Source organism: Pristiophorus japonicus, chromosome 20 (assembly GCF_044704955.1).
Source record: "Pristiophorus japonicus isolate sPriJap1 chromosome 20, sPriJap1.hap1, whole genome shotgun sequence".
Taxonomy (NCBI): domain Eukaryota; kingdom Metazoa; phylum Chordata; class Chondrichthyes; family Pristiophoridae; genus Pristiophorus; species Pristiophorus japonicus.
Window position 1 is genome coordinate 22,636,291 of NC_091996.1, and position 21,582 is coordinate 22,657,872.

The 21,582-nt window shown below is 44.3% G+C and overlaps 2 protein-coding genes across 4 annotated transcripts in view; both read right to left on the minus strand.

Moving 5' to 3' along the window:
* ttll11 (tubulin tyrosine ligase-like family, member 11) overlaps window positions 1-21,582 on the minus strand; it is a 247,625-nt gene that overhangs the window by 157,019 nt on the left and 69,024 nt on the right. The gene's annotated exons all lie outside the window — the stretch shown is intronic.
* LOC139232436 (uncharacterized) overlaps window positions 19,889-21,582 on the minus strand; it is a 29,977-nt gene continuing 28,283 nt past the window's right edge. The window contains exon 3 of the mRNA XM_070862617.1: window positions 19,889-21,527. Within this exon, the coding sequence (XP_070718718.1) occupies window positions 20,869-21,527 (659 nt within the window). The 3' untranslated portion in view covers window positions 19,889-20,868. The remainder of the gene's footprint in view (window positions 21,528-21,582) is intronic.

The window sequence follows — 21,582 nt, forward strand, 5'->3', positions numbered from 1 at the left end:
TTTACATGGGTGGCCATCTCTTGTGTTTACTGGACCTTCCAAGGATGGGTGAAAGGCAAAAAGCTTGGAAGAGATGATGCCTACAGAAGTCTCTTTCATCTCCAACTTATTTTGCTTGAGCTAGGGTGATCTGATTTTATACTGTAAAAGGAGTTTTCTGGTCATAGAAGGAACAATGCTTTGATATATAGCTTAGATGCTGTTTTTCTTTTTCTAACCTGGAGTAACCTTTATTGGGTATTGAAGGTGTACTTGTTAACAGTGCCCTCTATCTCACCCCATAACAGTCTGGCGCAATCAAAATGTAATTGTTGGTTTAGTCTTGTATTCAAGCTTTCCCTGACATTTTAAGCCTGGCATGCTGTGGAGCAGCTAGTCCTAAATTTGATATCTACATTAAATGATTCCTACAGCTGCAGCTTGGGTTTCTGGATATGATTGTCAATAAGAGGAAGAGCCAGATCTTGAGCCAGTTCTCACAATATAGCAACAACAATGTGAAATAGGCTTATTCCGCAGAAATGTCTTAAGGTTGGTTTGCAACTCAGTCCCATATGATCTTGAAATACTGTCGTCGTTTTGGAAATTGATTCAAAATTACTTAAAATTCATAAAGTTGATCATTTACCAGATATTTGTGAAACAATATAATTAGGGATAAAGGGATTGCTTGCATTGCTGTAGCATCGTATCACATTCCTGGAGATATACAAAAGCATTCTACGGGGAATAAATTACTTTTTGAACTGCAGTAACTGTTAGATGAGCAAACTTGCATTATTATAGCACCTTTATTGCCCTAGGGATTTCAAAGTCTTTTGCAGCCAATGAATTACTTTTGAAGTGTCATCATTGTTGTTTTGTAGGCAAAAATGGCAGGAAGGTCCCACAAATAGTAATGGGATGAATGACAAGTTTATCTGTTTTTGGTGGTGTTGGTTGAGAGATACATGTTGGCCAGGACCCCTGCTCATCTTTTAACAGCAAAGTTATATCTTTTACATCTACTTGAGATGGCAGACATGCCACAATTTAACATCTCATCCAAAAGATGGCACCTCCAACAATGCAGAACATCCCCAGTACTGCAGTAAAGTGTCAGCTTAAATTATGCATGCAAAGCTTACAGTGGGGTTTCAATGCAAGAACTTCTGACTCAGGGGCATGAATGTTACCACTGATGCAAGGCTGACATTTATGCAATGACAGCTCATTGTGTCGTTAACTAATACAAGATTTTAAAATAGTCCTGCAAAACACAAACATCACAACGGTTCAGGTTACCATATGAATGGCAGGGGTAGAAACAAAAGCCCCGATTCCAACCCATCACGCCCGAAGAGAAAGGGGCATGCAGGGGTTTAAAATTGTGGCAGCATGATACTCATCACGTCCGCATCAATTTGGCATCTCTCATCATTTTGGCAGACATGTTTCGGGCAGCGCGTCAGGCCACTGCTCCAGGCAGGAGAAGGCTTAATTCAATGCAACGGTTAGGGTCAGATGATGTCATTCAGACCCAGACACCATTTTAACTTTTTTTCCAGTGAGGTCAGCAGTGCAGGCCCAGAAGTGAGCCAAAAAAGATGAGTATTTTTTAATAGCTTCGTTATGGGCCAGGAGATTGTTCCGGGCCCCACAAGAAAACTAGGGCAAACCCTGCCCTGAACTTCTCTCCCCAGACACTGGCCCTCCACCATTTACCTGACTGCCAGGGTCCAACTCCGCCGATCCCTCCTACCACACTCGCTCCGCTCCCACCCGCCACCTCCACGTCATTCGTGCCAAGTTTGTGTGGGATTCAGGCCTGACGTATACTAACGAAGCCTGTATCTCAAGTTGGCAGACCTCATGCTCGCCCTTCACTCCAGGTTAATATCAGGGCTAAAGTTTTCAGACTGGGCTGCTCCATTAACTCAGGTTCCCTAAAAGAATTCTGAAAGCCCTTTAGATGTAGATTATAACTTACTTTCAGGAAAAAAATCCTTAATATTCTCTGCAAAAAAAATTGCATTTAGCATCAATTTTATGCCACTAAATATCACCAATTAGCTTACTGCACTGTTTATATTTAGAAACTGTGACCCAGGTATCTAATGAGAAAGACATTTCACTAAATTTACTTACAAACCACATGACTAGAGCTGTTCAAAATCCTCATTTAGTCTTTACATCTACTGGCACTCAGGCATAAAAAATTAATAGTCAATACAATAAAACTTCCCTGAAAGACCACCCACATACAATGCCTAACTAATGACAGCTCTAATATATTAATGATTCAACCCTCAAGCTGCATTGAGACACTACATGAAGCAAATCCCAAAGGTGGTTATGGCTTAACTACAAAATTGTTGTTTCAGGCAAGATTCTATTCTAGTTTTGCAAAGTTTTCAAGACTTTCTAGCTTTGTGACATGTCACTCCTTTAAAAAAAACACTGTATTGTCCATTGTATCATCATCATCATAGGCAGTGCCTCAGAATCGAGGAAGACTTGCTTCCACTCCTAAAGTGAGTTCTTTGGTGGCTGAACAGTTCAATACGAGAGCCACTGCAGACCCTGTCACAGGTGGGACAGATATTCATCGGGGGAAGGGGGGTGGAACTGATTTGCCGCACGCTACTTCCGCTGGCTGTGCCTGACCTCTTCACGCTCGCGCCATTGTGATTCAAACAGCTCAACGCCCTCTGGATGCACTTTCTCCACCTAGGGCGGTCTTTGGCCAGGGACTCCCAGATGTCAGTGGTGATGTTGCACTTTACCAGGGAGGCTTTGAGGGTGTCCTTGTAACGTTTCCACTGCCCACCTTTGGCTCATTTGCAGCGAAGGAGCTCCGCAAAGAGCAATTGTTTAGGGAGTCTTATGTCTGACATTCGAACTATGTGGACTGCCCTGCGAAGCTGATCAAGTGTGGTCAGTGCTTCAATGCTGGGGATGTTAGCCTGGGCGGGGACACTGATGTCGGTACGCCTGTCCTCCCAGGGGATTCGCAGGATCTTGCGGAGACATCGTTGGTGATATATCTCCAGCGACTTGGTGTCTTCTGTACAACATGCATGCCTCTGATCCATACAGGAAGGTGAGTATTACTACAGCCCTGTAGACCATGAGCTTGGTGGTAGATTTGAGGGCCTGGTCTTTGAACACTTTTCCTCAGGCGGCCGAAGGCTGCACTGGCGCACTGGAGGCAATGTTGAATCTCCGCATCAACGTCTGCCTTTGTTGATAAGAGGCTCCCGAGGAATGGGAAGTGGTCCACGTTGTCGAGGGCCGTGCTGTGAATCTTGCTGACTGGGGGGGGGGCAGTGCTGTGTGGCGAGGACAGGCTGGTGGAGGACCTTTGTCTTACGGATGTTAAGCGTAAGGCCCATGCCTTGGTGAATTGTAAGTGTGTGTTGCATTGCTATTTGCACACATTACATAATGATGCTGCTGGGCTTCTGTAAATTATCTATAGCACTGCAGTGTAGATTATATCTATCATTATGTGTCTCAATTTGGAGGTGTTAAGTGGCTACTGCACTTGGCATTAATAAGACAGTTCTCTTGGTATTAGAACCTTGAACAGAATCTATTTTATATAAGTAATGCCTACAGTCAGCAACAATACCAAAACAATAGGTCTTCTTGCTCAAAAGACAGACGTTTTCGGGAAGAGAACAATCCCCAAGGATCTAGACAGCAAATTATTTTCAGACCAGATGACACCAACTGTTACTGTAGATTTAGATTCAACAAGCAGATGCTACACGAAATGTTAAAGGGTTTAAAGAGGATAAGAAGTTTCACACGGTTATAAATTTTGTCTGCCCAGCACACGTTTCAGTGACGGTCATTGCAGTGCTCACCTTCTAGGTCACTGGCTTCTTTTATACCCCAGCCAACATTATCACAGGTATCTGTCAGTCATTAATTTCGAAGTGCACTTGAAACTCATTGCTGTCTTGCTCAGGAGAGTTGACAGCTTTATCTACTTCCTTTCAACCTCACACCAGAAATGAAGGAAACTTAAGCCCATGGCATTATACAACTTCCCAATGGTCCTTCAGACATCTTCTGTACCTATCGCTTCAAACACCATCACTCAATGACATATTCAGAAACAGTAAAGAATTTCACCATGATAATGCATCATGTGTGCAGCAATATCCCAGGCTCCCTCCAAGAGGGCCAAATTTATACTCGAGTTGCCCCCATTATTTGTTCTGCTACATCCTTCTTTGTGAGAAATTCACTGGTCAGTTCTGCTCACTGGAATAGCTTAGGTGGGTTGGATCATCCAGTAGCCGCCATCTGCCTCTTATGGCAGAAAATGTTAGCTTTGCACCTTCGCATCATTTCTCTCATTACTTTTGAGTATATACATGTTACTGATTCTTGGGTCTATTTCGTCCCCATGTTTTCTATACTATCTTTATTTTTATGAGCTTCCTGAATCAAAATTCTGCGGATTCAGAAGTCCCGCATTTTCTTCATGGTAACCATGTTTGCAAGTTAATCTAATATTGCAATCACATGCTCTAAATTAGAGCATTTTGTTTGTTTCTGTGCGTCTTAATGAGATTTAGAGATCTCACACTATTAGCAAGTGCAATAGAGTGCTGTTGTATTAAGTGCAACACTGCGGTACTGATTAAGCATTTTGGCACCACGACACTAGCAACATGGGCCGGAATTTGCTGCAATGGTGATATTAGCACCAACCCCACAAGTTGGACGGTTGTGCTCCCTGATCCTCCAATAGCGAATTTGTGTCACCATTTCCTCGAAAAATAGTTAGAATCCGCTGCAATGAGTATTGCAGCAGATCGGGAGCGATGCAGCCAATTAATAAGATCATGGCTGATCTGATCTTGGGCTCAGCACCACTTCCCTGCCCGCTCTCCATAAGCCTTCACTCCCTTATCGTTCAAAAATCTTATCTCCACATGAAATACATTCAATGCCCCAGCCTCCACAGTTCTCTGGGCAGAGATTTGCAGACATATGACCCTCCGGGAGAAGAAATTCCTCCTTATCTCAGTTCTAAATGGGCAACCCCTTATTCTTAAACTATGCCCTCTAGTTCCAGATTTTCCCACGAGTGGAAGCATCCTCTCTGCATCTATCTTGTCGAGCCCCCTCAATATCTTATATGTTTCAGTAAGATCACCTCTCATTCTTCTAAACAACAATGTGTATAGGCCCAACCTGCTCAACCTTTCTTCATAAATCAACCCCTTCATCTCAGGAATCAACCTAGTGAACCTTCTCTAAACTGCCTTCAATGCAAGTATATCCCTCCTTAAATAAGGAGACCAAAACTGTACGCAGTACTCCAGGTGTTGCCTCACCAATACCCTGCACAGTTGTAGCAGGACTTCCTTGATTTTATACTCCATCCCCCCTTGCAATAAAGACCAACATCCCATTCGCCTTCCTGATTACTTGCTGTACCTGCATACTCACTTTTTGTGTTTCATGCACAAGGACCCCAGATCCCTCTGTACTGCAGCATTTTGTAATCTCTCGCCATTTAAATAATAATTTGCTTTTTTATTTTTCCTGCCAAAGTGGATAACCTCACACTTTCCCAAATTATACTCCATCTGCCAATTGTTTGTCCATTCACTTAGCCCGTTTATATCCCTTTGCAGATTCTGTGTCCTCCTCATAACTTGCTTTCCCACCCATTTTTAGATCATCAGCAAACTTGGCTGCATTACACTTGGTCCCTTCATCCAAGTCATTAATGTAGATTGTAAATAGTTGAGGCCCCAGCACCGATCCCTGTGGCATCCCATTCGTTACCGTTTGTCAACTGGAAAATGACCCATTTATCCTGACTCTCTGTTTTCTGTTAGCCAGCCAATCCTCTATCCATGCTAATATATTACCCCCAACCCCGTGAGCTCTTATCTTGTGCAGTAACCTTTTATGTGGCATCATATCGAATGCATTCTGGAAATCCAAATACACCACATCCACTGGTTCCCCCTTATCCACCCTGCTCGTTACATCCTCAAGACCTCCAGCAAATTTGTCAACATGATTTCCCTTTCATAAAATCATGCTGACTTTGCTTGATTGTATTATGCTTTTCTAAATGTCCTGCTACTGCTTCCTTAATAATGGACTCCAGCATTTTCCCAACGACAGATGTTAGGCTAACTGGTCTATAGTTTCCTGATTTCTGTCTGTCCTTTTTTTTTAATAAAAATAGGGGCATTACATTTGCGATTTTCCAATCCGTTGGGACCTGTCCAGAATCCAGGGAATTTTGGTAGATTACAACCAATGCATCCACTACCTCGGCAGCCACTTCTTTTAAGACACTCGGGTGCAGGCCATCAGGTCCAGGGGACTTGTCCACCTTTAGTCCTATTATTTTATTGAGTACTTTTTCTTTAGTGATGGTGATCGTTTTAAGTTTCCCCCTCTCAATAGCCCCTTCATTATCTATGATTGGGATGTTTTTAGTGTCCTCTACAGGTGAAGATCGATACAAAATATTTGTTCAAAGTCTCTGCCATTTCCTTGTTCCCCGTTATTAATTCCCCAGTCGCATCCTGTAAGGGACCAACGTTTACTTTAGCTACTCTCTTCCTTTTGATATACCTATAAAAACTCTTACTATCTGTTTTTATATTTCTTGCTAGTTTACTCTCATAATCTATCTTCTCTCTCTATTATTTTTTGAGTCTTCATTTGCTGCTTTTTAAACATTTCCCAATCCTCTGGCCTTCCACTAATCTTACCATTGTTTTCAATTTGATACCATCCTTTACTTTCTTAGTTAGCCATGTGGTTCTCCCTTCTCTTAAACTCTTTCCTTCTCACTGGAATATATTTTTGTTGAGGGCTATGAAATATCTCCTTAAATGTCTGCCACTGCTCCTCAACCGTCTTACACTTTAATCTATTTTCCCAGTCCACCTGAGTCAACTCTGCCCTCATACCTTTGTAATCGTCTTTATTTAAGATCAGAACACTGGTTTGAGACCCAACTTTCTCACCCTCCAACTGAATTTGAAATTTAACCATGCTATGATCACTCTTTCCTAGAGGATCCTTTACTGAGATCATTTATTAACCCTGTCTCATTACACAGTACCAGATCTAAGATAGCCTGCAGCCTGGTTGGTGCCACAACGTACTGTTCAAGGAAACCATCCCGGATACACTCTATGAACTCCTCCTCAAGGCTACCTTGGACAATTTGATTTGTCCAATCAATATGAAGATTAAAATTGCGCATGATTATTGTCGTATCTTTCTTACAAGCCTCCTTTCTTACACTAGTCCCAGCATGATTCAAGTAAAGCCTGTCCCAATGGAACAGCTCCCTCTTACCCCAGTACTGGTGCCAGTGCACCAGGAAACCACAAATGGATAGTTGAGAATTTATTTGCCTGATTTCTACAGTAATTTCAACCAAATTTATTTGTCTACTTATTTAAAGCTGGCAGAATAGTACTAAAAGATATAGGGCCCGAGTTTGGTCAAACCTAAATTCCGCTCATGTACCGTCGAAAGGACCACTAAGATCCTGACGGTACTTTGGGCAGAAGTTTGGTGGAAAAAATGTGGAAAAACCGCCCGGCGGAAAAAATGGGCCTTCCACTCCAATTCTGGGTGGCAGGTCAGATTCTTGGCGGCAAATGCAATCCTCGGCAAAGTAATGCCGAGGATGGAGTCAGGCCCGGGGGGGGGGGGGGCGCGCGGAGAAACTAGAAAAAAAATGTTTTTCAACAAATGGAAAAACACTTTTCCAAAGTCTTCAGAGGACCCTATCCACCAAAATCGCTGCAAAAGAAAACAAAACAAATGATCTAATCTTTTCTTGTAGGTCTTCATACTTATCGTTCAGGTAAGACATGCCTCCACGCAGCGGTCTCTTCAGCTGCTGGAGTGGAGGACCACCCGGACCAATCTGGGGAGTGAGCTTTTATTAGGGCGCATGAGTTTTAAGGACAATTGCTGGGCAAGATATGGGTAAATCTACTCGCTCCTGATATGCGTTAGATCGGAAAAGCCGTTTTTTAGCGCATCGGCTTTTGCGATGCTTCCTGGGTCCATAGAGACTCAGTATGGACCCGGGGAGGTCAGGATTTCCAGGCCATTAAATATCTTAGTAAATTAAAGACCAGCTCACAATATGATTTTGTCACTGATCATGACTCTGTGGATTCCTCAAATTGTAAACCTGACATAAAATGTTATAAGATACTGCCCCTTCAAAAGGAGGGACTTATTCCTATTTAGAGTATACATATTGATGATTACTCACCAACATAATTATCTCCTCAGTCTTCTCAACATCGCGAGCTATGTTGCAGAGAAATCCATCTGGTTACACTGTAAAGCATACTTGGGGTAGAGGATTCAGTCCGAAAATGGAGTACTAAAATTTATCATTTCTAAAAATGAATTTAATTTCCCCTTTGAAATGTCTATATGGAGAAAAGGTAACATTTGAAGCAATTCTGTATCAGTGGAAACTAGTGCAGCTCATTCAGTGTCAGTGAATACAAAAATTCTGTAAAACAGGAACTAGAAGGGAGAAAAGTAAACGAGTTGAGTATTAATTAGCTTCAGTGAAAAGGAAATTTTCAGATGTTATATTGAAGAATAATGAGCATCACTACTACTTTTTAAATATAGTCACGAATCTCCCAAGATGCCATCTTTATTTAACTATCCGCTCTTTTCTTTTTTTAATGAGCTTTTCCATGCAATTGCTTTGATCAGTTTGAGATACACAGATGATAAATGATTTATAAAAAGTTTCATCGCTTTTCAGACATTTCAAAACTATCCATGGTTGTAAATTAATTAAAATGCATCTAGCAATGAACAATCATGATTTGAATAACAATTAGTTCCCAGATCTCGAATGTCAATTGCATACTCAATCAAGAGTCAAACAAAAGACTCCCCTGATGGCTCAGTGAGTTTATCCAATGAGTAGTTAAGCCATACAGAGTAGTAAATTCCTGGGCTCAATCCTGAGTTACTGATCTCAGCCAAGCAAGTGGCAAGGGTATTAAATGAGGTAGGGGCAGAAATCAGCCACAATTTCCATTCCTATTTTTATCCAGCAATCACTGCTGAAGTGTGCGTGTATGGACATTGGATGAGGACAGAATTGGACGTGGCTATGATGTTTCCACAGTCAAATAGCCATCAAGACTCCCTCATAGAAACATAGAAAATAGGTGCAGGAGTAGGCCATTCGGCCCTTCGAGCCTGCACCGCCATTCAATAAGATCATGGCTGATCATTCCTTCAATACCCCTTGATCCCCTTAACCGTAAGGGCCATATCTAACTCCCTCTTGAATATATCCAATGAACTGGCATCAACAACTCTCTGCGGCAGGGAATTCCACAGCTCAACAACTCTGAGTGAAGACGTTTCTCCTCATCTCTGTCCTAAATAGCCTACCCCTTATCCTAAGACTATGTCCCCTGGTTCTGGACTTCCCCAACATCGAGAACATTCTTCCCGCATCGAACCTGTCCAGTCTCGTCAGAATCTTATATGTTTCTATGTGTTCCCCTCTCATCCTTCTAAACGCCAGTGAATAAAGGCCCAGTTGATCCAGTCTCTCCTCAGATGACAGCCCAGCCATCCCTGGAATCAGTCTGGTGAGCCTTCACTGCACTCCATCAATAGCAAGAACGTCCTTCCTCAGGCTAGGAGACCAAAACTGAACAGAATATTCCAGATGAGGCCTCACTAAGGCCCTGTACAACTGCAGTAAGACCTCCCTGCTCCTATATTTAAATCCCCTAGCTATGAAGGCCAACATACCATTTGCCTTCTTTACCGCCTGCTGTACCTGCGTGCCCACTTTGTGACTGATGAACCATGACACCCAGGTCTCGTTGCACCTCCCCTTTTTCCAGTCTGCCGCCATTCAGATAATATTCTGCCTTTGTGTTTTTGCCCCCAAAATGGATAACCTCACATTTATCCATATTATACTGCATCTGCCATGTATTTGCCCACTCACCTAATCTGTCCAAGTCAGCCTGCAGCCTCTTAGCATCCTCCTCACAGCTCACACCGCCACCCAGTTTAGTGTCATCCGCAAACGTGGAGATATTACACTCTATTCCTTCATCCAAATCGTTAATGTATATTGTAAAGAGCTGGGGTCCCGGCACTGAGCCCTGCGGCACCCCACTAGTAACTGCCTGCCATTCTGAAAAGGACCCGTTTATCCCGACTCTCTGCTTCCTGTCTGCCAACCAGTTCTCTGCCACATCAGTACATTACGCCCAATACCATGCGCTTTGATTTTGTACACCAATCTCTTGCGTGGGACCTTGTCAAAAGCCTTTTGAAAGTCCAAATACACCACATCCACTGGTTCTCCCTTGTCCACTCTGCTAGTTACATCCTCAAAAAATTCGTCAAGCATGATTTCCCTTTCATAAATCCATGCTGACACGGTCCGATCCTGTCACTGCTTTCCAAATGGGCTGCTATTTCATCCTTAATGATTGATTGCAACATTTTCCCCACTACTGATGTCAGGCTAACTGGTCTATAATTACCCGCTTTCTCTCTCCCTCCTTTTTTGAAAAGTGGCGTCACATTAGCTACCCTCCAGTCCATAGGAACTGATCCAGAATCGATAGATTATTGGAAAATGATCACCAATGCATCCAACTATTTCTAGGGCCGCTTTCTTAAGTATTCTGGGATGCAGACTATCAGGACCCAGGGATTTATCGGCCTTTAATCCCATCAATTTCCCTAACACAATTTCCCACCTAATAAGGATATCTTTCAGTTCCTCATTCTCACTAGATCCACTGTCCCTAGCACATTCGGAAGGTTATTTGTATCTTCCTTTGTGAAGACTGAACCGAAGTATTGGTTCAATTGGTCTGCCATTTCTTTGCTCCCCACTCGGAATGAGTGATCACAGTATGATTGAATTTGTAATACAGATTGAGGGTGAGGAAATAGTGTCTCAAACGAGCATACTATGCTTAAACAAAGGGGACTACAGTGGAATGAGGGCAGAGTTAGCTAAAGTAGACTGGGAACACAGACTAAACGGTGGCACAATTGAGGAACAGTGGAGGACTTTTAAGGAGCTCTTTCATAGTGCTCAACAAAAATATATTCCAGTGAAAAAGAAGGGCAGTAAGAGAAGGGATAACCAGCCGTGAATAACCAAGGAAATAAAGGAGAGTATCAAATTAAAAACCAATGTGTATAAGGTGGCCAAGGTTAGTGGGAAACTAGAAGATTGGGAAAATTTTAAACGACAGCAAAGAATGACTAAGAAAGCAATAAAGAAAGGAAAGATAGATTACGAAAGTAAACTTGTGCAAAACATAAAAACAGATAGTAAAAGCTTTTACCGATATATAAAACGGAAGAGAGTGACTAAAGTAAATGTTGGTCCCTTATAAGATGAGAAGGGGGATTTAATAATGGGAAATGTGGAAATGGCTGAGACCTGAAACAATTATTTTGCTTCAGGCTTCACAGTGGAAGACACAAAAACCATGCCAAAAATTGCTGGTCACAGGAATGTGGGAAGGGAGGACCTTGAGACAATCACTATCACTCGGGAGGTAGTGCTGGACAGGCTAATGGGACTCAAGGTAGACAAGTCCCCTGGTCCTGATGAAATGCATCCCAGGGTATTGAAAGAGATGGCGGAAGTTATAGCAGATGCATTGGTTATAATCTACCAAAATTCTCTGGACTCTGGGGAGGTACCAGTGGATTGGAAAGCAGCTAATGTAACGCCTCTGTTTAAAAAAGGGGGCAGACAAAAGGCAGGTAACTATAGGCCGGTTAGTTTATCAGTAGTGGGGAAAATGCTTGAAGCTATCATTAAGGAAGAAATAGCGGGACATCTAGATAGGAATAGTGCAATCAAGCAGACGCAACATGGATTCATGAAGGGGAAATCATGTTTAACTAATTTACTGGAATTCTTTGAGGATAGAACGAGCATGGTGGATAGAGGTGTACCGATGGATGTGTTGTATTTAGATTTCCAAAAAGGCATTCAATAAGGTGCCACACAAAAGGTTACTGCAGAAGATAAATGTACGCGGAGTCAGAGGAAATGTATTAGCATGGATCGAGAATTGGTTGGCAAACAGAAAGCAGAGAGTCGGGATAAATGGGTCCTTTTCGGGTTGGAAATCGGTGGTTAGTGGTGTGCCACAGGGATCGGTGCTGGGACCACAACTGTTTACAATATACATAGTTAACCTGGAAGAGGGGACAGAGTGTAGTGTAACAAAATTTGCAGATGACACAAAGATTAGTGGGAAAGCGGGTTGTGTAGAGGACACAGAGAGGCTACAAAGAGATTTAGATAGGTTAAGCGAATGGGCTAAGGTTTGGCAGATGGAATACAATGGCGGAAAATGTGAGGTCATCCACCTTGGAAAAAAAAACAGTAAAAAAGGGAATATTATTTGAATGGGGAGAAATTACATGATGCTGCAGTGCAGAGGGACCTGGGGGTCCTTGTGCATGAATCCCAAAAAGTTAGTTTGCAGGTGCAGTAGGTAATCAGGAAGGCGAATGCAATGTTGGCCTTCATTGCGAGAGGGATGGAGTACAAAAAGCAGGGAGGTCCTGCTGCAACTGTACAGGGTATTGGTGAGGCCGCACCTGGAGTACTGCGTGCAGTTTTGGTCACCTTACTTAAGGAAGGATATACTAGCCTTGGAGGGGGTACAGAGACGATTCACTAGGCTGATTCCGGAGATGAGGGGGTTACCTTATGATGATAGATTGAGTAGACTGGGTCTTTACTCCTTGGAGTTCAGAAGGATGAGGGGTGATCTTATAGAAACATTTAAAATAATGAAAGGGATAGACAAGATAGAGGCAGAGAGGTTGTTTCCACTGGTCGGGGAGACTAGAACTAGGGCGCACAGCCTCAAAATACGGGGGAGACAATTTAAAACCGAGTTGAGAAGGAATTTCTTCTCCAAGAGGGTTGTGAATCTGTGAAATTCTCTGCCCAAGGATGCAGTTGAGGCTAGCTCATTGAATGTATTCAAATCACAGATAGATAGATTTTTAACCAATAAGGGAATTAAGGGTTATGGGGAGTCGCCGGGTAACTGGAGCTGAGTCCACGGCCAGATCAGCCATAATCTTTTTGAATGGCGGAGCAGGCTTGAGGGGCTAGATGGCCTACTCCTGTTCCTAATTCTTATGTTCTTGTTTGATGCTGTCCCCAACCTCACTACTATTATTTGGTGGTCTGTACACAACTCCCACTAGCGTTTTCTGCCCTTTGGAATTCCGCAGCTGCACCCATACCGATTCCACATCATCCAGGCTAACGTCCTTCCTTACAATTGCATTGATTTCCTCTTTAACCAGCAACGCCACCCCGCCTCCTTTTCCTTTCTGTCTATCCTTCCTAAATGCTGAATACCCTTGGATGTTGAGTTCCCAGCCTTGGTCACCCTGGAGCCATGTCTCCGTGATGCAATCACATCGTATCCGTTAACTGCTATCTGCGCAGTTAATTCATCCACCTTATTCCGAATACTCCTCGCATTGAGGCACAGAGCCTTCAGGCTTGTCTTTTTAACACACTTTGCCCCTTTTGAATCTTGCTGTAATGTGGCCCTTTTTGCTTTTTGCCTTGGGTTTCACTGCCCTCCACTTTTACTATTCTCCTTTCTATCTTTTGCTTCTGCCCCTCTTCTATTTCCCTGCATAGGTTCCCATCCCCCTGCCATATTAGTTTAACTCCTCCCCAACAGCACTAGCAAACACTCCCCCTCGGACATTGGTTCCGATCCTGCCTAGGTGCAGACCATCCGGTTTGTTCTGGTCCCACCTCCCCCAGAACCAGTTCCAAGGAGCGTAACTCCTTCAGGAGAGAAATTGCATGAGAATTTTTAAAAAACACTCTCAGCTTATATTTGGAAAAAGTAACCATTTGATTTCCTGTAACATTGCAAAGACACAATTATTTTTTTCTCACTTCCTGCAAGTACGTCTCAAATTCTTGTTTTTTCTTTTTTTGCCGTTTTCAGCTTTTTCTGTCTCCCTCTTTTTCTCTCTGTATATCTATCACACAGCTTTTCTCATTGACATCTTGTTCATCTGATTCTGAATCTCACTCATACTCTCTTTTGCTGGATCTCTTCTCTCTTTTGCATGTCTTAACTCCCTTATGTACTTCATATGTCTTTTGCTCTCTTTCAGTATCTCTGAACAGCTCTTGTGCTTCCACTTCCTATACCCTTTCATTTTCCTCTCAGCTCAGAGATGTGGAGGGCAACTTTGGTTTTCAATCTTTGATAGCAATCGAAATAATTGAGTCCCCAGAGAACAGTGAACTGGCATCATTTAGTTTTGTGTGAAATCCGGTATAAGGCCTGGCCCCTGCCCCTTTTCAAGCTAGGGTAGTACACAAGGAAGTGAGGGGCTAGAAATGAGACATTTGCCTTTTTGAGGCCGAAAATAAATGACAAAGGATTCCTGGGCCTGCCTATTGTCATATCAATAATGTTTATTTTTATGATAGTTACCATCACTTCCATATATACAAGAAGCTTGTACTATTATTATGCCAACATTTCCGTGGTAGAAGGAAGACATTTTTTTTGTAGGTTGGTTTACTGTCAACTAAAGCAAAAACCATAAGATTTGAAACAATTCTGCAAAGTGACAACTTCAACTTGAGAATAGAGCAAATTACTGCAATGAACATGGGCACCACAGATTCGGATGTACTGGATGACCATGTGATGCTCATGATTCACAAAAGTTTCAATGTTTACTTGTTGGAAGTGTAAGCATGTATAAAAATCAAAGAAACTACTTTCCTAGACTAGTGTCTTTATAAAAAAGGATTACGCTTCTGGTGAGTACACAGGAATGGTAGTAGGCCAATTAGCCCATCGAGTCGGTTCTGCCATTCAGCCAGATAATGGCTGATATGTACCTCAACTCCATATCACTTACCCAAGAAAAATCTAGCAAGCTCAGTCTTGAAAATTAATTTGACCCAACATACAGTCTTTTCCAAAAGTGTATGACAGATTTCCACTACCATGTGAAAAAGTGCTACCTGATTTCACTCTTAAATAGTCTAGTTCTAATTTTAACACTGTACCCTCCTGTTCTGGATTCCCTCACCAACAGAAATAGTTTCTCTGTATCTACCGTATTAAATCCCTTATAATTTTAAACACCTCAATTAGATCAACCGTCAATCTTGTGAGCGCGAGAAAATACAAGCCAAGTTTATGTAACCGATCCCCATAACCTTTTAAGCCCCAGTATCATTCTGGTGTTCTGAACTGTACCCTCTCCAAGGCTGAATGCAGTGCTCCAGATTGGGTCTGACCAAGGCTCTGTACAAGTGAAGCATAACTCCATCCAGTTTGTATTCCAGCCCCTTTGAGATAAATGCAAACATTCCATTAGCTTTTTTGATTACTTTTTGTAGCTGTGCACAAGCTTTTAGTCATTTGTGCACATGGACACTCAAGTCCCTTTGTTGCTCCATGCTTCCTAGTATGTCACCATTAAGAAAATATTCAGATTGGTCTCACTTGGATCCAAAGTGGATGACCTCACGTTGAATTCTATCTGCCTCGGTTTTGCCCATTCACAATCTTCTATGCCCCTTTGTAACTTCCTGCTCCCATCTACACATCTTACTAAGCCTCCTAACTTATGTTTTCTGTTGCAGCTCAATCACTGCTGTCTATTTTAGGTCATTCAGACATGAAATTCTAGACCATATGCAAATTTATTTATTTAAATATTCTACTATCATAGTGTAGCCCATCCTTTCTATGATTATATTTGCTGAGAAATTAGAATTTCTATGTTGAAAAATAAGCACTCCAAATTTTTTTTAAAAATCAGTTAAAGCAATAATGTTTTATGCTTCACTGATACTAGATCTGCTATTATATTTTTAATGAAATTGGAAAACTACCAGCCACCATCCTTTCCGATACAGTAGATATTTATTATGAGAGATGGAATAGATAGCATCCCAACAAACAAGGTAAAACTAATAAGCAGTCTAATCATAAATGATTGATGTAGGAGTATGCACATCTAAGTACAGAATACTATATTTAAAGAAAATATATAAGCTTTTCAACATAAAATTGAATAGATACAAAAGGAAAAGAAAAATCTAAACATATGAAAATACAAATGAATAAAATGAAAATCAGTCATATGAAATTCTGCAACTGCAATCTTTTTTTCCCCTCTTGAGAGCACATGCATTTACAAAATTCCAGCTGATTGACTCAACAATATCTCATTACTGAGGTTAGGATATGGTTGAAAGCTTTCCAGTTCAATGCAAAATAGTGTTAATCAGTTTTTCTTATTATTACCATATTGTGCCAACAGTACACTCTTCACCCCTCACCCCCTCCCCCCACCCCACCACCACAATTTGGCAATAGTGCGAAATTCATTGTTAAACAAATGAAAAAGTGATTCTTAACCAAAGTTGGCACATGTTTTGGAAACAAATGGCTGAGAAAGTAATTTGCAGGAGCACTTTTTTCCCCCTGAAGCGCAATCTTCCATTGCTACTTAGTCCTATTTAGAAAAGCAGAAACTCATCAAAGCTAAACCACTCAAAGATCTACAGGAGATGTACCAATGTGCACACAAGTGTGTAATGGAAGATACAAGTTAACAGTCTCACTGGATATATTCATCAAACTGGCAGATAACTGAATACACAAAGTCGCTCATGCGCCTTAATACTTGGTTTGCTCATTGAACATCATACCCAAATCATTCATGATGCGTTTTTGGTTGTTCCCACAAGGACTTTTCTAAACTTAGAAAATGTACAAAAGTTGCAGCACAAAGAGGCAGACTTAATTGTGTGAATTAAGATCTGCCTTTTAAATCTGTAGGATTTAAGAACGCAAGCTTGGCATCTAAATAGAATTAAGTAGCAATGGGAAATTAAGCTTAAGAAAAAATAAATCCTGCAAATTCTTTTCTCAAACATTTGTTTTCAACTACTACATCTGGATTTATCCATTCTGTGCTCCAATGGTGTTTCAATCTCAGTGATGTCTTGGACGATGGGCCTTGAATTTTCCCTTAGGCACCACATTTTAGTATTCTTTGGGGCCGAAATTCAGGGTCCTGGGAAGGACAGTTACTGTGGGTTTTCGTCGACCATTCGGAAAAATCACCTGGCTGCCGCATTCCGGTCGATTGGCCCCGCGACGCATTTTTAGCATGGGAGTTTCTTCCGTGGTGTGAACTTCTGCCACAAGCTGCCTTCTTTCACCGCGGTATGAGGCTTGCGGCCGTGGTGACATCATCAGGGTGCTTGCCGCTGCTACGTGGCCACACCACCCATATTCAGGTATAAAAAGTGAGCTTTTTGGGTCGGTGCTACTCGACACCGCTGGAGGAACAGAACGGAGGATTACTGCGATTGGGGATATTTTTGGTGAAAACATTTGCAGTTCATTTTATGCATTTGGTTAAGCTGCTTGAATCATGTTCATCACTTTTGGGAGAGTTTTGAGGACTTTTATTAGCGGAGGCCTGCAGGCCTCATTCTGTGCTCCACAGAGGCCTGCCTGTCAGGGTCCAGCCTTCACACAGAATGGGCTCAGTGTTGGCAGGAAAACACCTTGTCCATCTTGTCAGATGCAGGAGAAGGCAGCGACGTCAGCAACGTGTAGAGAGGCAGTGGGCAAGGGAGACAGCAACCATGACTGCCCAACATCTAGAAGGGCCTGCAGATGGACGCAGACCTGCACGTAGAGAGGGTGGCCAGGAGGGAGATGGCAAGAGGAGGAGGGTCAGGCATACTGGGCCAGGGAGCCTTGCCAGCAACAGACTGCAGAGGTTTCCCACCATGAGGAGGAACAGGGAGAAGGCGATCAGCCAGCTACCATGGGAGGTGACCAGCACAGACCTGGAGGAAGGGTTGACTGTCAAAGGGTCTACCAACGTCAGTTCTCCTTCCTGAAGCTCAGTGATGAGCAATGCGTGCGAAGGCTCAGTTTAGAAAGGATGTATTGAGGGAGCTCTGCATGTCCTGTGCCAAGGTCTGGAGCTTCGCACAAGGCTAAGGACCGCTCGGACCGTTGAGACCAAGGTCACCATAGCTCTGAACTTTTAAGCTGCAGACATAGCCAACATCTCCCAATTCTCTGCCCATTGCTCCATCCGGCAGGTCATCAACGCTCTATATAGAAGAGTGGACTATATCTCCTTCCCGATGACCAGGGAGAAGCAGATCAAGCAGCAGGCTGGATTTGTCCGGATTGCAGGGTTCCCCAGGGTGCATCATCATCATAGGCAGTCTCTCGGAATCGAGGAAGACTTGCTTCTACTTCCAAAGTGAGTTCTTTGATGGCTGAATAGTCCGATACGAGAGCCACAGACCCTGTCATAGGTGGAACAGACATTTGTCGAGGGAAGGGGTCGGTGGGGCTGGTTTGCCGCACACTCCTTCCACTGCCTGCGCTTGGCCTCTTCATGCTCTTTGCGTTGAGACTCGAAGAGCTCGAAGCCCTCCCGGATGTACTTTCTCCACCTTGGGCGGTCTGCGGCCAGGGTCTCCCAGATGTCAGTGGTGATGTCGCCAGGGAGGCTTTGAGGGTGTCCTTTTAATGTTTCCGCTGTCCTCCTTTGGCTCATTTACCATGAAGGAGCTCCGCATAAAGCATTTGCTTAGGGAGTCTCGTATCTGGCATACGAACTATGTGGCCTGCCCAGCGAAGCTGATCAAGTGTGGTCAGTGCTTCAATACTGGGGATGTTAGCCTGGTTGAGGACACTGATGTTGGTGTGCCTGTCCTCGCAGGGGATTTGCAGGATCTTGCGGAGACATCGTTGGTGATATATCTCCAGTGACTCGAGGTGCCTTCTGTACATTGTCCATGCCTCAGATCCGTACAGGAGGGCGGGTATTACTACAGCACTGTAGACCATGAGCTTGGTGGTAGATTTGAGGGCCTGGTCTTCAAACACACTTTTCCTCAGACGGCCGAAGGCTGCACTGGCGGCGATGTTGAATCTCCGCATCAATGTCTGTCTTTGTTGATAAGAGGCTCTCGAGATATGGGAAACAGTCCACGTCGTCCAGGGCCGCACCGTGGATCTTGATGATTGGAGGGCAGTGCTGAACGGTAGTGGCAGGCTGGTGGAGGACCTTTGTCTTACGGATGTTAAGCGTAAGGCCCATGCTTTCATATGCCTCAGTGAATACATTGACTATATCCTGGAGTTCAGCCTCTGAATGTGCGCAGACGCAGGCGTCGTCCGCATACTGCAGCTCAATGACAGAGGTTGGGGTGATCTTGGACCTGGGCCTGGAGACGGCGTAGGGTGCAGGGTGCTATCAACTGCACCCCAGGGTGCAATCGACTGCACACACGTTGGCCTGAGGACGCCACAACACCATCCCGAAGTCTTCATCAATAGGAAGGGATTTCACTCCCTCAATGTGCAGCTGGTGTGTGACCACCAGCGTAGGATCCTGGCAGTTGATGCCAGGTATCCAGTTTGCAGCCATGATTCATTCATTCTGCGCTAAACCAATGTGCCCACCCTCTTCATTGGGCCAAATCAGGATTGTGGATGACGGCTTGGCGACAAGGGATATCCCCTATCCACTTGGCTGTTGACTCAACTACGGAACCTCAGGACAGTGGCTGAGCATGCCTACAATGATGCTCATTCTGGTACCAGGTGCATCATCGAGGACTGCATTGGGATCCTCAAGCAGAGGTTCCGTTGCCTGGACCGGTCTGGTGGCACTTTGCAGTACTCTCCTGAATGGGTCTCCATATTCATGGTCGTCTCCTGCATTCTGTACAACCTGGTTCTCATGAGGGGCCAGCCGCTGGAGGTTGAGCCAGCAGTACCACCTGATGAGGATGTGCAGGAGAAGGCGGCGGCACAAGAGGAGGATGATCTCCGTCGCCACCCAGCCAGGAGGCATTGTCACCATCGCAATCCTGCAAGGGAGATGCAAATACGTCTCATTTCTGCTCGATTCACATAATCTCATCCCCACATGATCCTTCAGCTCCTATTTTCCATGGCCATCCCAATGAGTGCCTTCACACAGAATTGTTCACTCTCAAATGCCCACCTGCCCACATATATGTGCAAAAAAATAAAGATTTATGACATGATGCAAGTCAGTGCAAAACGACAACAAAACATAAAACAGTACCAGAATCTAACACAAAAACATAATTTTTTACCCGTGTGCATCTCCTTATAACACCTCTTACGCATGCCTATCCTACCACTACATCTAAGTGTCTCCCATATGGCTGCCTCATGGGTCTGGGAAGGCTGTTGTGGTTCTTGTGTCGGAGCTATAGATGTCCTTCTCGGACGCCCTCGACCACCTTTGGGCCTGGAAGGGCCGGGTGCAGACTGGTCAGCACCCTCCTGGGAGGGTTCAGTCTGGCTTGGATCAGGCAAGGCCATGCGTGGAGGCATTGGCGGAGTAGCAGGTCTGGGGCCAGGAATGTTGTGATCCTGAGAGAGCACATCATCAGGATCCTAGTCTGAGGAGCCCGAGTCACTCACTGGGGGCGGCACATTACCACCACCACCAAGCTGAGGGAGGTCAGGTCGCTGCTGTGGCACGACACCGGAAGGTCCCCCGTGGCTTGTGTTGGACCCAGCTGCGAACGCAACACTGAGGTTTTGAGTGCCATCGAGCTGAGACTGTATGAGAGCAGCCAGAGCCTCAAAGCCAGCAGTTAGACGTTCTGTAGCCTGTTGCCCAGAGTGCATAAGAGCGTTCTGAGCTTCCAGGGCCGTGGCCATCCTCTCCAATCCAGCACTGATGCGCTCGTTCCCTCACGCCTGTGCTGAAATGGCAGCCGTCACATCACCTGCAGGTTGCGGCATCACAGCTGGATCTGCAGTCTCTCTGGGAGTCCACCATCGTCTGCACACTGGCAATGATGGGCTCCATGGTGTGCGTAGAGCTGTCAACTATCCGGGAGGCGGACTCCTCCACACTCATCAATTCCGACAGCCTCTCTGGCACCCTTGTCAGTGCCCCCAACATTTGTGAATGCATGCCCTCCACCCTTCTTTCGTAAGCCGCAACATCGATGGCATCATCTGAGTTATCCTCAACAGGACTCCGGTGCAGACTCGCTCCCTGTAGAGATGGCACCTGAGGTTGCCTAGCCCCGTCACAATGCTGCAGCTCATTAGACCCCGGTGCAACACCCAGTGCAGACCCCTGTACCATGCCAATTATATCAGACCGCGCACTCCCAGTATCTGAGCTGGCACATGTGGGTGGAAGCAGTGATGCGCTGGTGCCACTACTGTCCTCCTCCTCTTCTTCAGTCGCATCCCCAAACGATGGAATGTTCTTGATACTGTCAGCAGGGCTTGACCCTTCAATGTCCTCACTGCTACGACTTGAGATGTCTGCTGTGATGTGGAGAAGGGTCTCATGCAGGCTTCCGGCTGGTCTGCGCAGTCTCTCCTCACTCCCCACTTTGCTGGGTGTGTTGCCACTTGGTCTGTCATCTGCAAGCATAAATGGGAGAAGGGCTGCCGTAAGGGGGCAACTAGCAGAATTCCA